Genomic DNA, 23,324 nt, shown 5'->3' on the forward strand with positions numbered 1-23,324 from the left:
GAAATACTTTCTATAGCAGTTTCTACTGGAAAGTGTGTTCTTTGTTGTATGAGAAAACACAAGCTATTCAGACCTCCCAAAGACAGAGTGAACATACAATAAAGGTAGATGGACTGCAAAGGCAAAACATTATTATACACAGTATTTATAAGAACAAAATGGATTAAATTTCACCAGGAACACAAAGCTATATGCTTTATTTCTTATTCTCATCCGAACTGATACCCTCACAATGAATTACACCGGTCTTGAGATCAAACCAGAAAGCTGCTTCTCCCTCCAAAGGTCTCTACTGTCCAAAGAGATGAAGCCCCCCAGCAGAATTTCTACTGTTATTTCTTGTGATACCAGGAGAAGCATTCCAAGCATCTCTGCTATCTCCCAGCATCCCTTGGCCATTATTTTGCCTTTTACGAATGGTTCCAGCCCCAAAGTGCTTCTTACTGGTCTGCAGACAACTATGGTGTCAAATTGAATCATTTCCTCCTCTCTGCCACCCAAACATCCACACGACACATTCAACACATTATCTGATTTGCCATAAGCTACATTAAAGGTAAGCTTGCTAATACTCTTACAGTTGAGATTTTCAGAAGCTTAAGGAAGATGTTTTATTTTTACCTAGTCTCAGAAAATCTAAGTTTTTATTCCCCTTTTTTTATGATTATTCCAAATCAGAGAACTGATTCTTAATCTTATCTGAAACCAAAACAATAGTTTTAAGAAACCCCTTAATGCCAAAGTTTGTGAACGTATTCAGAAAAATTGCATTTCCTCTTTCAACTGCAGATCCATTAGAAATAACTATTTCTAATAGAAAGAACTATTTCTGTGCAATAAGTAGGGTAATGCACTAAAGGATAATCACTCTCAATATAGCAGGAACTACTCTGAATCCTGCTGCTTGCTCTTGTGAGCTGAGATCTATTTCCACAGAAACAGGGGCGAATTTCTAAGTGTTCTTTTCTGCCACACAGTCAAAAGCTTTAGACAGATACGTTATTAAAACCTCTGTTGAGAAGGTATATGGTAAAAGCAAAATCCTCACTGCGTATGGCAAGTGTTTAATGCAATAATTAGTAAGAAATCTGAAGGTATATATTAGGTAGTAGTGCCCCACTAGCAGGAGATGAGCAGCAAGTGTGAGAAGACACAGGGTACTCAGATAAAGCATTTGAAAATAAACTGTGTTTGAAAGAGTGAAGATAGACTTGCAAAGACTGGAGGAAAACCTGAGTACAGCTAAACCCTACCAACTAGAACATTTATTTAGATGAGACAAATGAGGCAAAAGATTTTTTTGGGGAGACAGGAGGCTAACAGCATGTTATATTGAACACAAATACAAGCTTGTTCCTAAGATCTGTGGGAAAGAATAAAAAGGAAAATTTTTGAAATCACAGACTGGTTGGGGTTGGAAGGGACCTCTGGAGATCATCCAGTCCAACCCACCTGCTAAAGCAGGTTCACCAGAGCACATCACACAGGAATGTGTCCAGCTGGGTTTGAATGTCTCCAGAGAAGGAGACCCTACAACCTCTCTGGGCAGCCTGGTCCAGGTCCTGGCACCTCAAAGGAAAGAAGTTTCTCCTCATATTCAAATGGAACCTCCTATCACAGAATCACAGAATCGACTGGGTTGGAAAAGACCTCAGAGATCATCGAGTCCAACCCTCCTATGCTTCAGTCTGTGCCCACTGCCCCTCATCCTATTGTTGGGCACCACTGAACAGAGTCCGGTCCATCCTCTTGATACCCACCCTTGAGATACTTATAAACATTGATGAGATCTCCTCTTAGCCTCTTGGTCTTTCCTCATAAGAGAGGTGCTCTAGGCCCCTCAACATCTTTATAGCCCTAATTCCAACAGAAAAGTAAACTTTGGTTACTTTTTGCTGAGCAAACTATGTGTGTACCCAGATGCTGTCAAATGAGCATTACGCAAATGACATAAATAAGTAACCCATTAGAAGCATTTCATGATAAAAATCATTCCTTAGCTTCACCATTAAGCTCCTCATTCATCTTAATATGTCCTTTATATTTTATCTGTTCTACGGATTTATTGGTTTAATGGGATTGGTAAGTGTTTTCAGATGGGATGCTTAAAGTAGAACAAAAAACTTGAAATATAGAGGGGTACAAATAAAAGAAACAGCTACAAAAACCAGACTGGTAATTAACAAAGTATCACTGAGTCACTATCTTAAGGCAATCAGAGTTGCTGTCTGAAATCAGATTACTGATGACAATTACTAAAGGAAACAATGATTACTGAGCAAATGAAACATTTCTGATTCACAAGGAGTGAAGAGATACATCAAAAACCTCTTGTAAAATCTGTGAGATGAGGACAGAACATAAGGACTTCACTTAGACTGCAAACTGATGAAAGATGAAGAACAATCATCTGGAAGACTAGATTACAGATTTCATAAAAATATCACTGAGATAAAGAACTTCCCATTCAAGGACAGATTCCACCATTCCACAGATGTTACCATTCTCTTATGGAACCTTGCTAGAAATCTTTCCAATGGAAGGAAATCTTTTGTCTCGGTTATTAACCAAGTTTCTTGACACTAGGTGACCTTAATTCACATCTACCTGGCATAAAACTTCTTGGACAGTTTCAAAACCATCAAATGGTATTAGCAAACCTCAGCTCTGATGGCAACATGATGGCAACGCTGCTTTGAGTCCCCTTGCTCTCTCATGGATCTTGGATAAATTGCGAGGCCATAGTCTAACTTCCAATAACCATATTCAGTTCTATGGCTACTAGTTTTGTCACACAACTCCTTTGCTAAAGCTGATGGGTGAAAAAACACAGCCTTCTATTGCAAAGATTTTGGGTAAACCAGTGTCTTGCTATTGCCTGTTTTTGTAAATCACAGTGTGACAAAAAAGGACAAAATACGGTGTCCTCGTTACTATCAGCCTGCAATGACTTAGTTCAGGTTGCAAGCTGCTAGTAAACACAAGTCAGATGTTGTGTTGCTTAAAAAAACCTACTTGTCAATGCTCCACTAAAATCTGGCTCAAAACTGGCACGTGAAGTGAGTATTTAGTGACTGGAGCTCAACTACCAAATATTAACCTCCGGAAAAAAGCACAGCACGTTCCATTTTCATCAGTAAGTACTTTCTTACAGTCAAGATTTCAAGTTTCAGCAACACCGTTGTCAAAGAACAGAGATCAAACGCAGCAAGCCATTAGGTTGATAGAGTGAGGCAGTGCCGCTTATTATCGCAGGGACTGCACAGAGGAAAAGTTACTTAGACCCTTTCAGGCTGTCTGCAAACTCCTTCTTAAAAGCTGAAAGTCTACAGCTATGAATTAACAGTAAAGTTTGCCTCCATCACTTCAAAACTCCGCACATTCTGCTCACCCAGATTTAAAATAAAGTCATATAAGAAGGAAGAATTATTTTCTTTTCAGCTCCACCTCTTCTTTCCTGCTTATTTTTTCTATCTGAATACAGAGCTATGGATAAAGAAGCCTTTCATTGACTCAAGAACTAAAGTAGTCTATAAACCAACTGTTTTCTACATTTCTAGAAACACTGAGAGGAGTTTTGGCAGGAAGAGCCTACTCCCAAAAGCAAATATTGGGGGAGGAGCAGCAAAAACTCCTGAACAAGTCCTGCTTTCTTTTTAAGCCACATCTCAGCAATATTTTCCCCTCATGCAGAATATGAAGATCCTAAAATTCTTGGTAGATGCAGATACTCCTAGTAAATTATCCTGAAAAAGCTAAATACCTTTTTTTTTTTTGAGAGAGATTTCTCTTAAATCCCTTCTCAAATCAATGACAACAGTTAAAATTCCCAACTCAAAACTTTTGTAGAACTTCATATACAACAACTTCCAGGAAAACAGAACAACCAAATGTAGTAAGGAAATCAGTTGATCGTCACTCAAATGTAAGCAGAATGTGCCCTAATCAAACAGGTATCAGCACTTACACTTCCAGAGCAATCACTTGCTAGTTAAAGTGTTTTATGAGAGGAGAGGTGCTCACTTTCTACATGGGTTTTTGAAATATCTTTCATATGAAGGAAGAGAAAGACTCTACTTCAGTTTATATACCTCAACTGATACACTGCAGTCCCAATTTAGGTAACAAAAGACAAAAAGCAATGACACAGATCTAAACACCTGAAAGGTATAGATGCATGGAATCAAAAAACACTTTGGTTTTGCTCTCCATATAAACTCATATATTCATTTTCATCATCAATTTATACAAATGAAATGAAAAGGTTTCTTTAGAAGACCTAAGTCATGACAAGAAATGCATGTGGAATGTGTTAGGTATTGATTTGTACGCTATGTATCCACTGACCTAGGAAAATTCAAATATACACTGGAGAACAGAGCCAAGACAAATACACAGCTTGGCTGCATGAAGAAAGGGGTTTATTTGTTTTGTTAAGGTGATTTCCATTTAAGTTTCTCTGAGAGATTCACTCAGTGCATTTTGGAATAGCTCTCTAAAAGCGTCTTCAGAGACAATGACATGTTTTGCAAGTTGAACAAATTCAGCCAAGTGGCAGTTACTTAGGAAATGGAATTTAGCAAATGCCACACATCTTGATTTGAAGCTGAAAGTGTTCTCAGAAAAATATGCAGAATCTTGAAGATTCTGGAATATTCTCTTTTTTTCCCCCCTATTCCTTTCAACATTCAGTGGCAGCCCACCAAACACATCTGTTCACCTGCCACACATAGATGTTAAATATATGTAAGACACACCACTGTCCTGCTAGTGTAGTCACCAAACATACTCTGTAATTGTACAATCTAATCACAGAATTTTTCTGCATGATTTGTATTAACAACCAAAAACTCCAAGAAACTACACATGGTATTTTCTATTTATCAAAATTAAGTTGTCAGTATCCCATTCTGAGAAGAGGATGAAGACAAAAAATCTGTGACTTCAAAATCACAAAGTGCGACTTTCAAGAAAGCGAAAGGATTTATTTAGTTATACAATATCTATACCATACATAAATTCTTACCTGCTGTTTGTTGCCTTTTCGTGTTAACATGACAAATGGCATCGTGTCTCCAGACTCTGACTCTCCTTCCCCACCTGCAAGTGGGGGACCCTTCTTGAGCTGACTTTTGAGATGTAGAGGAATGGCAACATCCAGCTGATGGACTTTCACAGATTCACCACTCCGTTGCTATTAAAAGAGAAATGTAGTAAATTCTATAAATGCCCAAATGCTAAAAAAGTCAGTCAGTCTGGTAACATTCATATTTTCATGATTGATTAAAGGTTTAATCTTCCAAGAAAACAGAGTAATACATAAATAAGTATATTAGGCTCTATTACATTTTCCTTTGGTTTCCTTGCTTGTGAAGAAGCAAGTTAGAGACAGAATACTTCAAATGTTACAGGAATTTCAGATAACATTTGAAGGAAAGAAATCTGCAGACTTGATTAGACACACTTGAGAATGGACACTCAAGATTTTTTGTAGCATCTTATCCATGTATTTCTCCTACAGGGCTTGCTATGCTCAATACTTAAATATTTATCAGATGTGACCAAAAAAAACTACGCAGAGGACTTAAAGGTTATTCAAATTTAAATGGAACTACATTCAGACATACTAAAACCCAGGCTTGGATAGTCTAGGATAGAGTCAGAAGTGTTGCATAGTATCCAATGCAGTTATTCTTCAGCCAGTAAAATGTATCTCAACATGCCATATATTCACTGGGCAAACAATACAAATTAACAGCTATTTTACTAAAAGCTACTTATCCAAACATGTCAATCGCAGAGAAGAGGCCACAATTAGGAAAAAAATAAACCATGGTCTTTAGTATGGTAAGCTAAGCATTAATCACTTATTTATGTAAAAAACCCCCAATTAGCTGTACAGCCAATTACATTATTTAAGAAAATAAGTATTTATACCTGAAGATTTTCCAGCATCATTTTATCCAATGCCTGAATGAAATCCTCATCTTCCGCACAAGGGACATGCTTAAGTCCTCCTCCTTTAATCATTACTTCCTATTGTAATGGGAAAAACATAACCTATTACATTAGTTTCAGAAATACAAATATTCAGTCCAGAAGTAAGTGGAAAAATATCCTTATTGCTTCTATATCATAGATAATCAAAGGCTTAAAAAAATAAAGTGTTGAAGAAAAACATTTTCAGCTTGGATTACTTCTTTGAAGAAATATGTTCTGATGTGTATCGCATCATTACAAAGATTGGCCACCCATGATACTGACACACTAGTGTGTATGTATAGATGTGTATGTACACACTCTAGATATACCAACAACACAAAAAAGTCTATTCCTACCACACCTAATTTAACTAATTTCTCCATTAAGTTCATAAAGATAAGATGGATGTTTCAAGACAAACACTATGGTTCGGTATTTAGAAAGCATATGACCACAAAAATGTTTTAAGTCAGTACCCCAACATATTGTTCTATATTGATTGTTATTTTTACTCTGCAACTGCAATTCAGGCTCAACCTGATGGGTTCTTTTGCTACAGATGTTAATCTGCAAATCCCAAATTCATATTTTAGGAATTTTGCACTTCTTGATTTGTCTCCAAGATCTAGTGGAGTGTCTAGTTTCCCTTGTATCATATCAGCTTGCCGGCATTGCAAAACCATCATTAATGCAATCTTTTCCAGTGTAGCTACCTGGGAAAGTACACAGTCCTGTGACAACATGTTGTAGTAAAGTTCGACAGCATAAATATTTTCAGAAGGTAATAATGAAAGTTTGTAAATATAAAAATAAGCTCTAAAATGTATGTGAGGTAATAGCAGGAATGTTCTTGCTGTGTTTTCCCAGATATGTTATGAGCAGCACTGGCAAAAAAACATTCAGTAGAGAAAACCAAAGATGCAAGAGTCAATTCACTTATCTAAAGCTACGATACATACGGTATTCTCCTCATCAGTTTCATTTTCCTTATTAGAGTCTGTAAGATAATCTGTGTTTTCTTCCTCCTCCTCTTCACCTTCTTCTTCTTCATTGTCAGAGCCCTCCTGAAATATGCAATGCATAACTTTTGACTATTTATAAAATAAACAGACCACTTGAACTTGATTCTTCATACATATTTTCTGCACCTTTCTTACTCTCTCCCCATCCAAAGCTGTTTAGTTCAGTCTTAGTGAATCTGTTTGTTAGGTTTTGTATTTAATGTGTCAGCCTGAACTCCCTTGGCTTTATCTGACATTTTCACAAACGTATCTGACATTTTCACTGCAGGTGGTTGTGCTGCCACTCAGGGACAGCTCAACACACTGGAGCAATGGGTGGACAAGAACTCAGGAAGTTCAGCGCAGGGAACTGCACCTGAGGAGCATTAACCCCACTCAGCAGCACAGGTTGGAGGTTGCCCAGCAAGAGAAGTGCCTGGGGTCCTGGTGGACAACAAACTGACCAAGAACCAGCAATGCTGAGAGAGAATTGAGAGAGAAGGTCTTGTTTCATTTGGGGAACATTAGGCTCAGGGTGGGGTGAGAGCTGCTCAATGTATATAATACCTGAAGGGATGGAGCAAAGAGGAGGGAGTCAGACTGTTACCAGAGGCGTCCAGTGACACACCCAGAGGCAACAGAGACACAAGTTAAAAAATTTAACTTAAACAAAAGAAAAAAGCCTTCTTTACTGTGATGGTGTTTAAACACTAGAACAGATTGTGGAGTATCCTTCCTTGGAGATATTAAAAACCTGACTAGACATTGCCACAGGAACCTGCTGTAGGTGGCTCTGCTTTGAGCGAGGGAGGTTTGGACAGGAAGACCTCCAGAGGTCCCTTCCCCATCACCAACCGTTTGTGATTCTAATGATATTATTCATTTGTAGGTAAAGCCACAAACCCCGCCAAACTTTGGGAACTTTAATGCTAAGAAGCACAGACTAAAAGAAAGCTTACTCGTAAACCAACCAACCCAAGCATAAAAAGAAAAAGTATTTTCTATGTCCTTGATTAACTCATTTTCTCGTAACACTGCCATTACCACATCAACTTTGCTGTGTCATAGTGACAAGTTCGAATTTCTATGCACACGTCACTTTTTTATTGGCTGCACCATTTTTGAGTCAAAATATTATTGGCACAGTAAACAAGGAAGGTTGTTATGCTCCATAAATCTTTTATTTATTCATATTACACAGGCATACTAGGAACACCTGTTATTTTTCCTACACGACTGCTTTGACATCTAGTCAATACATTTGCTTCTACAACCAATACAGAAAATTATCTGAAAACATTTCCATGCCAAAAACCTGAAGGCATCTTTCTGTTGAGAAGCAGCACATACCCTGAGTGAAGTTGTCAGATTCAAGTTTCTGCCATAATTTATCTAGAATAAGCCTTGGACACTCTGTATTTGGTTTTCCACATACACAAAACCAGGATGGTAATACCCTCAGAATTCTGACTGGGTTGTGCATACCCACATTTCACCTGCCAACTCTGTGACATAGGAGGGTTTCAGCAAGTAATGAGTAATAAAAATAGTGATTACTCGTTCCTTTTATGCAAAGCAAGATAAGGATTAAGGTCACCTCTTCTTCTGGCTCATTTACTTCACTTTCATTTCCAGATTGTTCCTCTGTCTCTGCTCCACCCTCCTCTTCCTCTTCATCCTCTTCCAGATTCTCTCCTTCTGTAATGGAATCTTTGGAATCCTTGTCATTCACGATTCCTGAAATTTGGAAAAAGAGAAAGAATTAGAACAAGGAACAAGAACAGAATTAGAACATTACAATACATATAACAGCTCAAGTTATAGGTGGAAGATCCCTTCAAAAGTCCATTATTACTGAACACTAAAACTTCCAACGGGTCGTAATATTCAACTACTGAATGAAATATTTTCTGTATAGTCACCTTATTTGTAAATAATAATAATAATTTCCCTGCCAAAAAAAAGTAGGAAAACATTATGGATAAGGTGTAAAATCTCCCATAGACCAGCAATCAAAAAGCTGCACTGTGCAAACTGCTTCAAAATATCCTCAAACTGAACATGCAGCTTTACTGAAACATGTGCTGAAATATGAGCACTAAATGAGAGATGCTCTACAAAACCAGCAGATATGCAGGCACCTATTGTCATAACCTTCAAAGATCAGAAAAGCAGACTACGACCTTCCTGAGACCACCTTCAAACAATCCTAACAGGAGGACTAGGAACTATCACACCCCATAGTGACATTTTAATAGCAAACAAGTAATATCAACATCAAGAAAAGCAATAGCTTTGTGGGACACACAGGACACAACTCCCTTTTTAAAGGCTGTACTGTTGATGGGCTTCACCAGTGCCAAAGCAAACACAGTAAAATGTCACCAACACTTGGTGACATCCAGCAACCACATATCTCCCCTTAACTCTACTGAATCCAACTGCTGTAGTGGTGGTGATGATCCAGAGAACAGCAGTTCTTACAATTTGTAGAAAGGAAGTGCCAAGTATCTTTCCAAAGAATATTACAGTTTATATAAGAAGTTGTAAATTACTTCTCAGTTACCATTTTGAGAGCATAAAAGCTGGTAATTTAGATCATACCAGAAGGGATTTTTTGTCTGCATTTCATGGGTAATTTTAAGGCATGTCAATTAAATGAACAGCATATTAAAAATTCAAGTTTCGCCTAAAATGTATGTTGTGATGTTTTACCTGGCAATTACACATACTCATCCCACCAGATTAAAGGACTATGCTTAAATATTGAACTTGTCTAATTAGAACAAGTTCTATTAAGGCCAGAATTAACACTTATGAAGTGTCAAATTTACATATAAAAGATTATCTTCAAATAAAAATGGAAGACTAGAAAATAACTGAATCTAATGAGAAATGAACACAGCAGTATCCAGTAATACTAAGAATTGATACGTACAAAAGGTTTACAAGTCAGTATGATGATAGTTGTTTTAGACACACACTAATCAGTATTTTGTCAACTGAGTTGTGCTGAAAGCCCAACCTTCTTCTATTGAAACCAACTGATTTTAACACAACAGGATTTATAAATATAAATATACATCACTGGTCTTAGCAGGAACTACAAGCTAGCACACAAGCCAGATGACAGTTACATTTTAAGAATAAAATAAACTGTAATAATCCAAGCAAAGCTCTAATTCATGAAAAGGAAATCATCCTCTGGCCTCTACTGAAACGTGAAGCCCATTCAAAATCATTCCAAAGGAAGCCTAAGGCTCAAAGTGCCTGACAGTGTTTTAAGAGTAAAACATGTTTTCTCTTTTATTCTAGTCTTACCCTAATGCTTATTTCACAGCTCTGGTCAAATCCAGAACAGGGGAAGAAACACAGAGCTGCAAGGAACCAAAATCACCAAGCTGGTTTCCATCAGTGCTCAACAACCCACAGGCTGCAGTAATGTGCAAACACTCCCTGATTTTTGTCTTGTGCTTCCTAAGTGTTTCTAATAAAATTCATAGTTTGCTTCTTCACTATTTGCACCATACTACTCCATATATTAATATAGGTATATATATTAATATAGGTATACACCCCACCCCACCCCCCCAAATATATAAGATCTCTGTGGTTGATCACAAAAATGCAAAGCAGTAACAAAAATATTTCTCTCATGAGAATAAAAGGATGATGAGAATAACAATAGTTATCTATCATCATATAAAACATAATTTTAAGAAATACAGGAATTGTCAAAAAAAACCAAACTCATTTTCCCTGCACATTTTCTTACCTAATTTTATTAAGAATTCCCGTTCCAAGTCTTGCACCTGTCTGATAGCTTCTTCCAGAGAATTGCAGAGCTTTATCTTTGGTCTCAGCAGTTCCAGTGTATCACTAATCATATAGTCTATGTCTATAGGAAACGGGTGGTCTTTTGTCCAAACATCCAGGCTTTTCTTCCACCAAACATACCGCTAGAACACAAAACATTCAAATAAATCGTATGCACACTGGCATTTATAAGCTACTTACGAAGTCTGTAATGCCCAGTCATGTTTGTACAGTAGAAAATGCAAAAGATTCCACATCACTACTCTCTTACTTCATGTAACTATTAGATATCTTTATATCACTAAACATTGATAACGGTGGATATCACTATCATTGAGAATATGCTCCTTTTCTCCCAGCAACTGTTAGAAGTATGAATACTGAGAAAAAAAGCACTGAAAAGAAAGTGACTTCTAAGTGTAGATTTTTCTATGCGAGATGAGCACTTAATCACCCAACTTTCAAATCCATCCTCCATATATTTTCAAGAAAATTAACTCCCCCAAAGGCATATTATGGGAAGGAAGGAGGAAACATCACAAAAAGTTTTAAGACTGCAGCTAGTATGAAGTGACTTATCCAGTTTATAACAAATGAGCCCCTATCCCTTACAGTAAAACTGTGAAAAAATAAATTCTGATCTTAAGTGAACCTGACAGTAGAATTTGAGAACAAAGGTGTCGCAAAAATTGCATCTGAAAAAGAAGTATGAGTAACAGAATGTTTACTTAAAAGGTGACTTGGTCAAAAGAAATGCTTGTTGAAACCCTGAGGTGTAACAAAAAATATAATGACTTCTTCATGGCCAGTTTGGTTTGGGTTTGAAAACAGGACCATGCTGTACTTCAACAAAATTGGTTTGCATCTCAGATCCAGATGAAGGGTATGCATCCTGAAGGCCTGAAATAAGTTATCACCTTAATTTTTAATATCATTGATTTAGTATAATTTAGATAATGGATAGAACATAATGTTCTAATTTGGTATAATTTAGATAGAATGGATTCAGCTTAGTTTGCTGCTGTCTCTCCTCTCTTCTACCAGGGAGCCCTGAGCTGGAAACAGGGCTCCAGATGTGGCTTCATAAGTGCCAAACAGAAGGCAAAGGAAAAAGTAAAATAAAATCACTTTCCTCAATCCATTGGCTACACCTTTGCCAACACAACATCATATGCTGTTGGCCTTCACCACCCTAATGGTGTGGAATTTCAATGTGATATTGAAACAGCCTCAATGTTATATTGAAATGCCCTCAAGTTGTGCCAGGGGAGGTTCACATTGGATATTAGGAAACATTTTGTCATGGCAAGGGCTGTCAGGCATTGGAAGAGGCTGCCCAGGGCTCTGTTCCTGCAAAGCTGCAGTCTAGGGAGTCACTGCCAGGCTATATTGTTGCATGGAGCTATTCCTGCCCAACTGGAAGACTCGATACTCATCCTCACAAAGTTTCTGACAGCCTATTTTTCCACTTGCTGAGACCCCCTGAAGGAGGGACACTAAACCCTTCAGTGAATCAATCGTGACCCCAATGTTCTGCATGTTCATTGGAACAGTAACATCGACACATAACTGAACATACATGTCACTTTAAAATAAAACTGCTATCAGCCAGACAGGATTCTAGGAATTATAGTGCTAGAGAACAATGAGAGAAACATGTAACAGACTGACCTATATTCACTTGTTAAAGAAATCCACAAAACAATGTAAAATTTAGTTTAGAATACCTGAAAATATACAAGGAAGCAATCAAGTTTTCGTTTGCTGGATCCTCTGTCAAAATATTGCCCGCAGGTATCGAGGATTGTACAGACTAGTCTGATTCTGAAAAGATGCTCTGGAGGATCCAGTGGACTAGGGCTGCCATCAGGGTTCACACCAAATGATGTGAAAGAATAGAGAGTTCGAAATATTACAGCTGATTCCACCATCCGATAATTGTAAAGTTCCCCCAAAAACTTGGCACTGCTGATCCTCCGCTGGTTAAACTTTGGTTGGTTAACCTTTATCAAAGAAAAACAACCACCAAAAAAATCACTTCATCATGTAGATACAATAGAATCTTCATAAAAAGTTCTGGGGTTTTGTTTTATTGGGTTTTATTTTAATTTTCTTTTAAATTGATGTAATTCACTGCAATGAAAGATGGGTATTTATGGCTACGTACATTACACAAAATTAAACATTGAAAAGTACTGAAGGTATTTATGAAAACGCATCAGTTAGTAGTTATTATAATGTTCAAATACATTTAATATACTCTATCTTAAATTTTTCATTGCCTAGAGAATTCTTGTAACTATAACCTCTGTCAAAATATGGACTAATCTTCAAAGTTACTTGAGGTTGCATGAATCTGACCACGCTATGCAAGAGTAAATGATACCCCCTTACTATAATAAGGGAGGCCAAATAACTGTCCTAGAAATCTTTCCAGGTTTGGTTTGGTGGTGTTTTTTTGTTTGTTTGGTGGTTTTTCGTGTGTGTGTGTGTTTTTGTTCTCTTCAGGGAAGTTGTTTTTTAATTTAAATAAGCCTCCATAAAGCAATCAACTGAGACAAGAATCCAGAATCCAAGGATTCTTTTCTTTAAGCATGATTATTTCATTGTTTTCCTTTCAATGTAAGCAGATGAGTATGGCTTAATAAGAACACTGGGTGTTTACCTCCATTCCTAGTCGAATATCCTCCAGCACTCCATCCACAACATGAATTCCAACATCTTCCTGGTAAAGGACCAACCCTGCTAAGAGGTTGGCTACACAGTGAATACTATTATATTTCACATTCCAGATGTTGATCATACAGCATATAACATAGTCTTTCACTTCTGCATCCTGCCAAGGCAGCTTGCGCATCTGTCTCAGGACCTAAACCAAGTTTTAAGACAAGCTTAACATTTTAGCCAGCAAAATATCAAGATATTCACTGTCATCCCCCCTCTCTCATGGTTGGGAATGCAAGATAGTTAGTACAAAGATTCTTATTTCATTCTCTGTTTTGCACTTAGTGACTGTGGAGAATACAGATCCATGACTGAAGATTCCATGCATTACAATAGAAGAAATGAAACTATCTTAACAATCAGCGATACAAAAACAATCCCTCTTCTTTGCAATTAAAAAAAAATATATATATAACCATCCCTAAGCCCTCCAAAAGTTAATACTACATCACTTCCAGTAAATCTATATCAAAGATTTCAAAAGGATTTACCTTCTCTGTTGTAACCTTGGAGAGATCCTTGTAAAGAAGCTTACGAATATATTCCTGCAAAGGAGGGCGTTTTTTCTTCACAGTTTTTTCAGCTGGAGGAGGATTACAGTAGTAATAGGCATTTTCTACCATTGTAACATAGCGAGCGTCTAGATGCATTGCTTGTTTTTTTCTCATCATTTGTTCCTGGAAATAGATGCAAATAAACAATTAAAGATGTTGACATGCAACGTTCTCAAGACAAAGGTTTTTACAGTTAAGTGAAAAACGCATTCTTAACTACAACTTTCTTCCACACCAGGACAAACCAATATTGTCTTTAATAGGAGACATACACCCTGTTGGCATCTTATTACATAATATATCATCAGCAGTAACGATTAAGACCAATAATTATTTGGAAGATCAACAGGCCTTAATTCTACCCATAAGAGTCATTGGTAAGATCACATTTACTTAGATTTCTACCAGAAGATCCTAATTTGCTTACTTTGGCAGTAACCTTTTCTACAGTTCACACCAACTGGTAACATAAGACTATGACCCAATTTACATAACACTGTTTAAGTCAAAATTAATCTCTACAGTTTATATAGGGTGACATTAGACATGCGGCTTTTAAGATGGTTATAGAATATACATCTACTTGGCCTGTTCTACATCTTAATCAATAGATATTCTAAACTTATCTGCAATTCATTTTTTCCCCTGGTTCCTCAACCAAGAAGAGACTACACATCCAAAACTTTGTGAGGCTTTACGCCTCAGTTATTGAAACGGTGTTTGTGGTTTGTAATGTTTAACATTCATGCAGCAGATATCAAAAATACAGCTAAACATCAGAATTTTTGCAATGCATAAGAGTAAAAAGCAGCTAGCTAGGGCAAGTAGCTCTGGGAAAAGCATTTAATTTTTCCTGGCTTCTACAATTTTTATTAACTACAAAAATACAGTAGTGATAAGTGTCTTTTAAAGATAATGGAACAGCATTTTCAGGGGAAAAATACTTGATTATGGAAAGGAATAGATTTAACAATAAAACAGATCAGCTGAACGATTCAAACCCTTCAAGATCAAAAGCACTCTGCAACAATTAGTGTGAGTCAAGAACTTGCAGTTAATTTGTCCATCTCTGACTACACCACCACAACAAATGCTGTGACATTCAAAGAGGTTCAGAAAGAAGCAGCATTTTGTGGAAAAGAAATTGCACAACAACATTCCCAAGTATGCAAGTACTGCTCCTCGGTTAACTCTATAGAATGAGAAGGGAAGCTATAGATTCAAGAGAAAGACCTGTCAAGTATAAGCTGGTGCTTTGGTAAGAAAGGAGATAAATACGGATGAGACAGTGATATTTTCACAGCTTAAGAGCTCTGTCTCTGGAAAGAGATTCCAAATGCTCCAACCCCAAAACATAGCAACTACTTTCTTTACTGCAGATATGTATCTATACTCTTCCTGCAGTGCATGGATTTGAAGGGAACATTAAAACATCTATTCAGACATCTAATATAACAACGTGGTCTATTAGCTGGTGTGTATCTGCAATTTAATGCAATTTCCTATTGCTAATATCCATCTTTGAAGGACTTCCTCTAACCATGTTTGACTCAGTCTCTTGCCTTGGACACAGTTTTAGGATTGCCTCTCGAGCCAGTAAACACATTATTTGGGGCTCAAATTCACACACTAAAAAAGACCCAAAGTTAATCCTTGTTATTTTAAAATCTCTGCCAGCACTTTATCTAGACTTATAGATACCACTTCTACTCTTCATAAACTTGTTCTTCATATTTAGAACTAGGCTGTTAAGGGCACAGAATCCACATCTTTTACAACTGTCTTCATCTCCAGTTGAAATATCTTATCTCTGGTTCTATTCACTACCATTTTTTGCCCTCAAATAGTATCTCGGGCATTTCAGTACCGCTGCTACATTCTTTCAAACTCATCCTCTGTTTCTGGCCTATCTCCAAACGACTTGTAGTTCAAAAGCAATAGCTTTTTGCTTCAGAAATTTAATTATTTACATTTAAGTCGAACAGATGTATGAGTCAAGTGGAATTCTCCAGAATGCTTCCAGAAAGCTGTTCTCACAGGAGGTGCGATCTCAGAGCAGAGACAGCACTGGACAGGCTATAGATAACAAGTCCACAGGGCTACAAACAAAGGCCAATAGCACCAAAGCAGCCCAGGACTTGAACATACATAGGACCAGTCCATCTTGGCCCCTTTCCACAACAAGGAGGCAAGATTTCAGGAAAACTTATTAATTCTTTTCCCATACTTATCTCTGTTTTTATTGAAGAATCCAGAACATTATCCTCGCTAAGCATTCAAGATAAAACTTAATGAAAGGTTCTACTTATTAGCACTCAAATGTTGCAACTGATAATTAAGGTATTAGTCACAATCATCATTATGGTTAGACCACATCACAAAGCCAGAAAATAAAAGCAGTGAATGGTTTAATTCAGTTCATCACACCCTTCCCTATAAGACAGTGAGTTTTCTCTTACCAAAAGAACACTGGTTCTTAAGTGAGATTCAGGTGATCTAAAGAGGAATCTTCCACAGGTTTCCAGCAGTGTACACGCCATTTCAATGTGGTGATGGGAAAAGTCTGACAGAAGCATCTGATACACATTTATACAGAAACAAAGCATGTCAAACATCTTTTTCAACTACAGAAACTTACAGCTACCAGACTTACATTATTGTGGTGTTCCATATGTAAGAAAAAAAACATGCAAATTGATTGAACTGATCAGATGTTAACAGAACCCAAAATATTAATCTAATTTAAAAAGTATTGTAAGAAGAGTCTAGACTCCAAATTCAGGCTCCAGAAATCTAAACCCAGAATGTTTCCTAAGCCTAGCATAAAAAACCTGTAAGATTAAACAAACACTAATCTCTCCCATACCCCTTCCAACTCACATCTGATTTAAAATTCCTGCTGTTAGACTGGAAAACCACCAAATAATCTTGCACAGGGACACAAAAACCTTGAGGCACATCAAATTTAATTGTATTGTTTAAGTTAAAGAACAAATAATAGACCATTGCATTTTACAATATTTTATAGATGAGAGAGGAAAAATTATGATCACTTTAAGAATTCAGCTTTGATACCTTATGAGTCAATGAACAGAAAGTGATTTTAACCCGTGAGTCTTCAACCACCTTTTATAAAAGGCACTTTTGTTTTTAAAATCCATTTTTAATTTGGTACTTGAAGATAAGTTTGAATTTTTATCAGCATGCAAATTGAGATGATACAGCCAGAGATTAATGCTTTCCAAAGCTTTATTTTGTTCCTCAACAAAAGCACCTGCTAAAATGGCATATAAGCCTCTCATTGTATCACTGAAAAGCTTTCTGCCTCTCACCCCTCCCTCTTACTGTTATTTGCACTATAAAAACATTAATTGAAATCAACATAATGGAAAGAAAAGCTGGCTCCTTGTTTTGCAAGGTACAGCAAATGAATAAGTAGTAATGTCTACCATCTCTTTACAAGGAAAATTAGCAATTTGCTTAAGTCCAAAAGTGGAAGTTAATTTTAACATATTCCCACAATCAGAAAAATTCATATTTCTAGAACAGCTACAGAAGTCTCCTCATACCAGTAGCAACAGATACTAGGGTTTAAAACATCAGATGCAAGGAATTAATGGACAACATCAGCAATAGATAATGAAGCAATCAGATGGGGATACATTATCAGCACACACACGAGCACAGGACTACCCAGCACTAACCTTTAAACAGTGGAGAGTATCATTTTTGGAGAACATCTTAAACTTGGTAAGCTCACCAATAAACCTCACAGTTTTATTCTTTGTTTCAATGTTGATCTGGTCCTTTTTTCTTACCTAAACAAAAAAAGCATTTGATTTGTTTGATTTTAGGCCCTCAAGAATACCGACCTCTTATAAATTACTGTGACCCAAATGTGCTTAGTAAGCTTGGGAATTCAGAAGCATCTGGTATTTGTTTGGTTCCTTATGCTCTGCTTGTATATATGAACAGGTTTCCTAAAAGCCTCTCCACAACCTTGTTTCTTTAGAAGATTCTTAATTTCTTTCCCTATCCCCTTTCCCCTCAAAAAACCTAAGTCCTCGAACATACCAACAGTCACAGACACACATCAGCCTGGCCACCCTCATTTTGCTCTGGTAAAGTAGTGGGTAAGAATTCTAGATTCTATATTTTTTAGAATCAGTAAGTGGTCTCCATATGAGTGGGACCACTGCTATAGTCCCTAAGGAAATACTAAATACTGACAGCTTTTTCAAATAAACTTTAATCAAGTGTACAATTTTCCTTTTCTTTTAGAATCACTGATACGCAGCATAATTTTACTGATAAAGTAAAACTTCAAACATATTAAACATAATCATGTTCAGCAAAATACTGTATTCCTCTACAACAGAAATAACTGACAACAGGTAACTTCAGGTAGGTAAGACTTAATTAAGTCTGAGTAGTTAATAAACATTTTTAATGTGAATATTAGAAAAAAATTTGATCCTGTGCCTTAAAATTCAGAAACCAGCAAAGGAGTTACCACTATACACCATAAGCACAGCAAATTTTAAGTAATGTTTTTTTAGAATTAAGCACTACATTGCAATAGTAACCACTACCTTACAACGCTGACCTTGGAGGGGGGATCTGTTGCTAGAATAGGTCAGTTCTCATTTGCAATGTAAGTCATTAACAGAAAACTCTTAAGACAGTTGGAGCACAGTTTCTAATTTTTGCAACTTTTGTTGTAACTGTTGTACAGTTCATTTTAATCCCTGTTTAACACCAGAAATTAAGGATTGCACTACACACAGCACAGCTTATCATATATACATAAAAATTTGAACATACAAATCTAGTATTCTAGAACAAATCTGCTCAGATGACAGAAAAATACTCTAAATTAAGTAACTAAATTTTAGGATTTGCATCCACATATTATGAAACTTTTTTCTCCCTGAAAGATGACAATTATCAGACTGGTTAATTTGAATGAAAAAAACAACTAAACCACCAAAACATACATGAAATCTGAAGTCGCCTTTCAGCATAGAGCAAAGATCCTCTGCTACATCAGACATACAGGGATGCAATGTGGCAACCAGTCTTGCGTAAAACGGTAGCAAATCCAACCTGCAAACACAAGAAATGATAAAATAGTCAACTCATTTACGCTACAGGCAACAGAAGAATTTACATCTATACGTATGGTATCATTTTGTTTGTGAAAAGAATGAATGTGCATATACTGACAGAACTACGTACATGCAATTTTATGGGCTCACATTTCAGATGGCAATATAATTTTAAAATAACTATACAAAAAGCTATACTACCACATCTTATTGGAATCCCTCGCAGTTAATTTCCTCTCAAAACTATCTGGTTGTAAAAATGGGATAAATGCCTTTAAACCTAGTTTGTGGCATCAGGTAACAGGACACAGAATATAACGCAGCATTCATGCTTTGCATGAATGTGCATGTATCACTTTTAAACACAGAGAAACCAATTGCAATCTGAGGTCTCACAGCATCATTTAAGAAGCTGAAGAAACTATTTTTGTTTCATTTTCAGAATGTAAGTCAAACATGAATTGTAGAACATGCCTACTCTTTCAAGTGGAAAGAAACACCTTAAATTTGCATGCTTCAATTGCCTGTAAGGGAAAAATTGATTTTGAGTTTACACACTGCAAAGGATTAAGGTTTTCCCTAAAAGCATAGCTGATACATGGCACAAAATAAAACTGGAAGGGCATTAAAGCAAAAGTGCACACACGACTGCCTCCCCTCTCCTTTCTACAGCTGTGTCACTGGAACACATTTCCAAGATCTTTACAGAATCACAGAATCGACTGGGTTGGAAAAGACCTCAGAGATCATCGAGTCCAACCCTTGGTCCAACTCCAGTCCATTGACTAGATCATGGCACTAAGTGCCATGTCCAACCTCACTTTAAAAATCTCCAGGGATGGTGAGTCCAGCACCTCCCTGGGCAGCCGTTCCAATGCCTGATCACTCTCTCTGTAAAGAATTTCTTTCTAATAGCCAGCCTAAATTTCCCCTGGCAGAGTTGAAGCCCATGCCCCCTTGTCCTATTGCTGACTGCCTGGGAGAAGAGACCAATCCCCACCTGGCTACAACTGTCCTTCAGGTAGTTCTAGAGAGTGATGAGGTCACCTCTAAGCCTCCTCTTCTCCAGACTAAACAACCTCAGCCTCTCCCCATGGGTCTTGTGTTCCAGTCCCTTCCCCAGCCTTGTTGCTCTTCTCTGGACCCGCTCCAGCACTTCAATCTCTTTCCTGAACTGAGGGGCCCAGAACTGAACACAATACTCCAGGTGTGGCCTCACCAATGCAGAGTACAGGGGAAGGATCACTGCCCTTGTCCTGCTGACCACACTATTTTTAATATCCATTGACCAATAAAGAGGGATAACAACATATTCAAATTGTGGACTAGAAGCACCAGAATATAGTACCTGGCAGAGGCATAGCTAAGCAGCCTGTTAATACTGCATAAAAACCCTGGTGAAACATTGCAGGTATCCCAGTTACCTATTAAACAGTCTTTATTCTCTCTTGTTAATCAATAACTGAAGCAGTATTTACATTTTTCAAGCTTGTTGGAACACACAGTCAAGGATGACTGGTCACAGCAAATTACTATGATGTTATTAAGCATTTAGCCATTAACTCTCAGAGAAGGGAAAGTCTCATTACTTCACACACAAATACACAAGCTGAACTTAAAAAAGGACTTCAGCTGACTTGAGGAAGTGTGTTTTAACCAAGGGGATTTCTCCTTTAAGATAAACAGCGGAAAGTTTTATCCTGGTCCCAAGTAGTACCTGCCTACTGAGAGTTAATAATTTCATCTCTGTAAACTGAACATTCCTGGGGGAAAACTGAAGTCTTAGAGCACATTGTTTTTATTCCCTCACAGAACACAAAAGGTCCCTTCATGGGGAAGAATACTAAGAGTGGGTATTTCTAAATAAGTGAAATATAATAAGGAAAAGCCTCAGGTCAATTACAACAAAATTGGCAATCTGAGATTGAATCTGTTCCCTCTCTCATAGAAGAGACAAAAATCTGTGTTCAGAAGTAGAGAGACTACAGTGGCAGTGGCACCATCTACTGGTACCTGCATTTAGATTAAATCAAACTAGGATTTTTGCTTTCTCCAAAAGCATTTCTTTCCTTGAGAAAGGGGGCAGATATTAACAAAAAACCCCACACTATTGCTTTCTCTTCCTCATCTTCTACATTATGAAGCAAGATCCAGCATCAGGGATAAGTCAGTTACCCTCTGAAGCTCAAGTTAAGCACCCTGAACCATAGTAAAACACCCTACTACTTCTGACTATTGTCATTTTGACCACATACCTTGGATTGAAGTTTAGTTAACTGTGGATGTCTGGATCACATACTGCACACTTCAACGAAATATCTAAAAGCTTTTTTTTTTTAAGAATTTCAAATGATAGTTTATTAAAACACTTTGCTCACTTACAGTCCTAATTCTAGTCTCTCTAGAATGGGTGCACCCAAAATTTTATACCCGCAAAGAATGAAGGAGGCATTCTGTACAATTATTAACTGGGATTCTACCAAAAAGCTTAAAGAATGAAGCGACATAGCAAGAACTCCTGGCCTCACAAGCATAATCATAATCCAGATATATTCACAGGGCCTGATCAGGTACCAACTGCCACCCACACTGCTCTGTGGGAAGAGAACGATGCTGAGGAACCGGCACGCTATCAGATAAGCAATTTTTGCTTTTGTTTCTTAGCATGGCATCACTAACCTCAAACACATCCCTTGATCTTATCCTCAAATGAATGAGGCCACTGAGCCACTGATAAGCCAAGTTCAATGAAACAAAAAGGTTCTTGCTACTGTGGATTCTCAGAATAAGAAGCTGAAAGAAGGCAGCAATACAGGAGGTTTCCATTTTTGACTTAAAATGCTCAGAACTATTTAACACTCATGAAGCAACTAACTTCTGAATTAAGAATAGCTAATAATGATGCTAAAAATTTCCATATGATGAACAACAGATCTCTTGCTTAGTGAACTTGCAACCTCTTAAATCACCATAGATGTGAATGGCAAAAAAAACCCAAAACAAGCAGCCACAACAGCCCCTATCTACTGTTTAGCATTTGTCTAGAACTGTTTAGAATTTAAGGCCTAAAAAGAGATTTAAAACTTCTCTTATTTAAGTTGGAAAATAAAAATAAAATCAAGAAAATTGCAGTGTGCAATTACACATCATGATATATATCTGCACAGGAAGATAATTCAGTCAGATAGCAAAGAATTACATGTAAATGCCCTCAAGCTGCGAGCAGTATGGGTTAAATCACTGCACTGTCACTTTAGTGCAAACTATGTAGTCCTGAACTAAAAGGCTCCAATGTAAATCTGAAAGCCATTTGTATACTAGCATTCAAAAATCTTTTTAAAAGCCTTTTTGTTCTGTTGGGTTGGAGGTTCAAATCACAGCTGAAAATGTAAATGTGTTCCATTCATAAGTATTCAACAGAGCAGTGCAACGATGTTGTATTCTAACACTAATCTACAGTTAGCTGAGGAAAAACTGTCCTTTATTGTCAAATTAAGTTTTCTGTCTTAAAGAATCCTGCATTTGTCGCAATCTATCCAACCCCAGTGGGAGCAAGAAAGCTCCCTGGCAACACTACATAATGACCTTGATTTTACAGTGTCTGCTTCACTCCTCAAACACGAAACCCATTTTGTACTTCCTCGGTAAAATGGTTGTGCCTGCACATCGCCTAAAACTGATCTCTCAAGAGAAGAAACAGAACTACTTGTGTTATTGAAATACGCTATTATGGCTGTCAACGCTTGAATAACATTATCTGATATGCTTGGAGACTAAACACTTTTGGAAAATACACTGCTTTATCTACATCCTATAAGGTCATTGTTCCTCTGAAGCTTTCACAAAAAAAACTAACAAAAGAACTCCTCAAGAACATAACCACAATGAGCTTTGTTCTCCCATGGATCCTGGAGTTAGTAAGAACTAGCATGCAACAACAATGACAGAAGGTAAAGACAGACTATTATGGCTCAGAGAGAGATACGAGAAGCAAAAAACATTGTTAATGCATAATATACAAAGCTTTGAAGCAATGTATTAAATAATCTTCTAAATGAATTTGTAGTATTTTATAGCAACTGTTAGCACTGTGTGCTATGCACACATCTAGAGTTTTTCCACAAGGTTTCTAAATGTTG

General features: G+C 37.2%; 1 protein-coding gene across 4 annotated transcripts in view; it reads right to left on the bottom strand.

Moving 5' to 3' along the window:
* Positions 1-23,324, bottom strand: part of UPF2 (UPF2 regulator of nonsense mediated mRNA decay) — a gene marked incomplete at its 3' end in the record, with an annotated part of 60,637 nt that overhangs the window by 15,331 nt on the left and 21,982 nt on the right. For 3 of the 4 annotated variants that reach the window (XM_080364019.1, XM_080364018.1, XM_080364020.1), the window contains 11 exons: positions 19,075-19,183; positions 17,782-17,895; positions 16,537-16,653; positions 14,015-14,200; positions 13,465-13,668; positions 12,527-12,802; positions 10,759-10,942; positions 8,581-8,720; positions 6,942-7,046; positions 5,938-6,036; positions 5,027-5,194 (listed from right to left, as the gene is read on the bottom strand). In XM_080364019.1, coding sequence (XP_080220145.1) covers positions 5,027-5,194; positions 5,938-6,036; positions 6,942-7,046; positions 8,581-8,720; positions 10,759-10,942; positions 12,527-12,802; positions 13,465-13,668; positions 14,015-14,200; positions 16,537-16,653; positions 17,782-17,895; positions 19,075-19,183 — 1,702 coding nt within the window. The remainder of the gene's footprint in view (positions 1-5,026; positions 5,195-5,937; positions 6,037-6,941; positions 7,047-8,580; positions 8,721-10,758; positions 10,943-12,526; positions 12,803-13,464; positions 13,669-14,014; positions 14,201-16,536; positions 16,654-17,781; positions 17,896-19,074; positions 19,184-23,324) is intronic. The other variant, XM_080364021.1, reaches the window with a different exon arrangement.

The sequence above is a fragment of the Nesoenas mayeri genome (assembly GCF_963082525.1).
Source record: "Nesoenas mayeri genome assembly, chromosome: 1".
In the NCBI taxonomy this organism is placed as follows: domain Eukaryota; kingdom Metazoa; phylum Chordata; class Aves; order Columbiformes; family Columbidae; genus Nesoenas; species Nesoenas mayeri.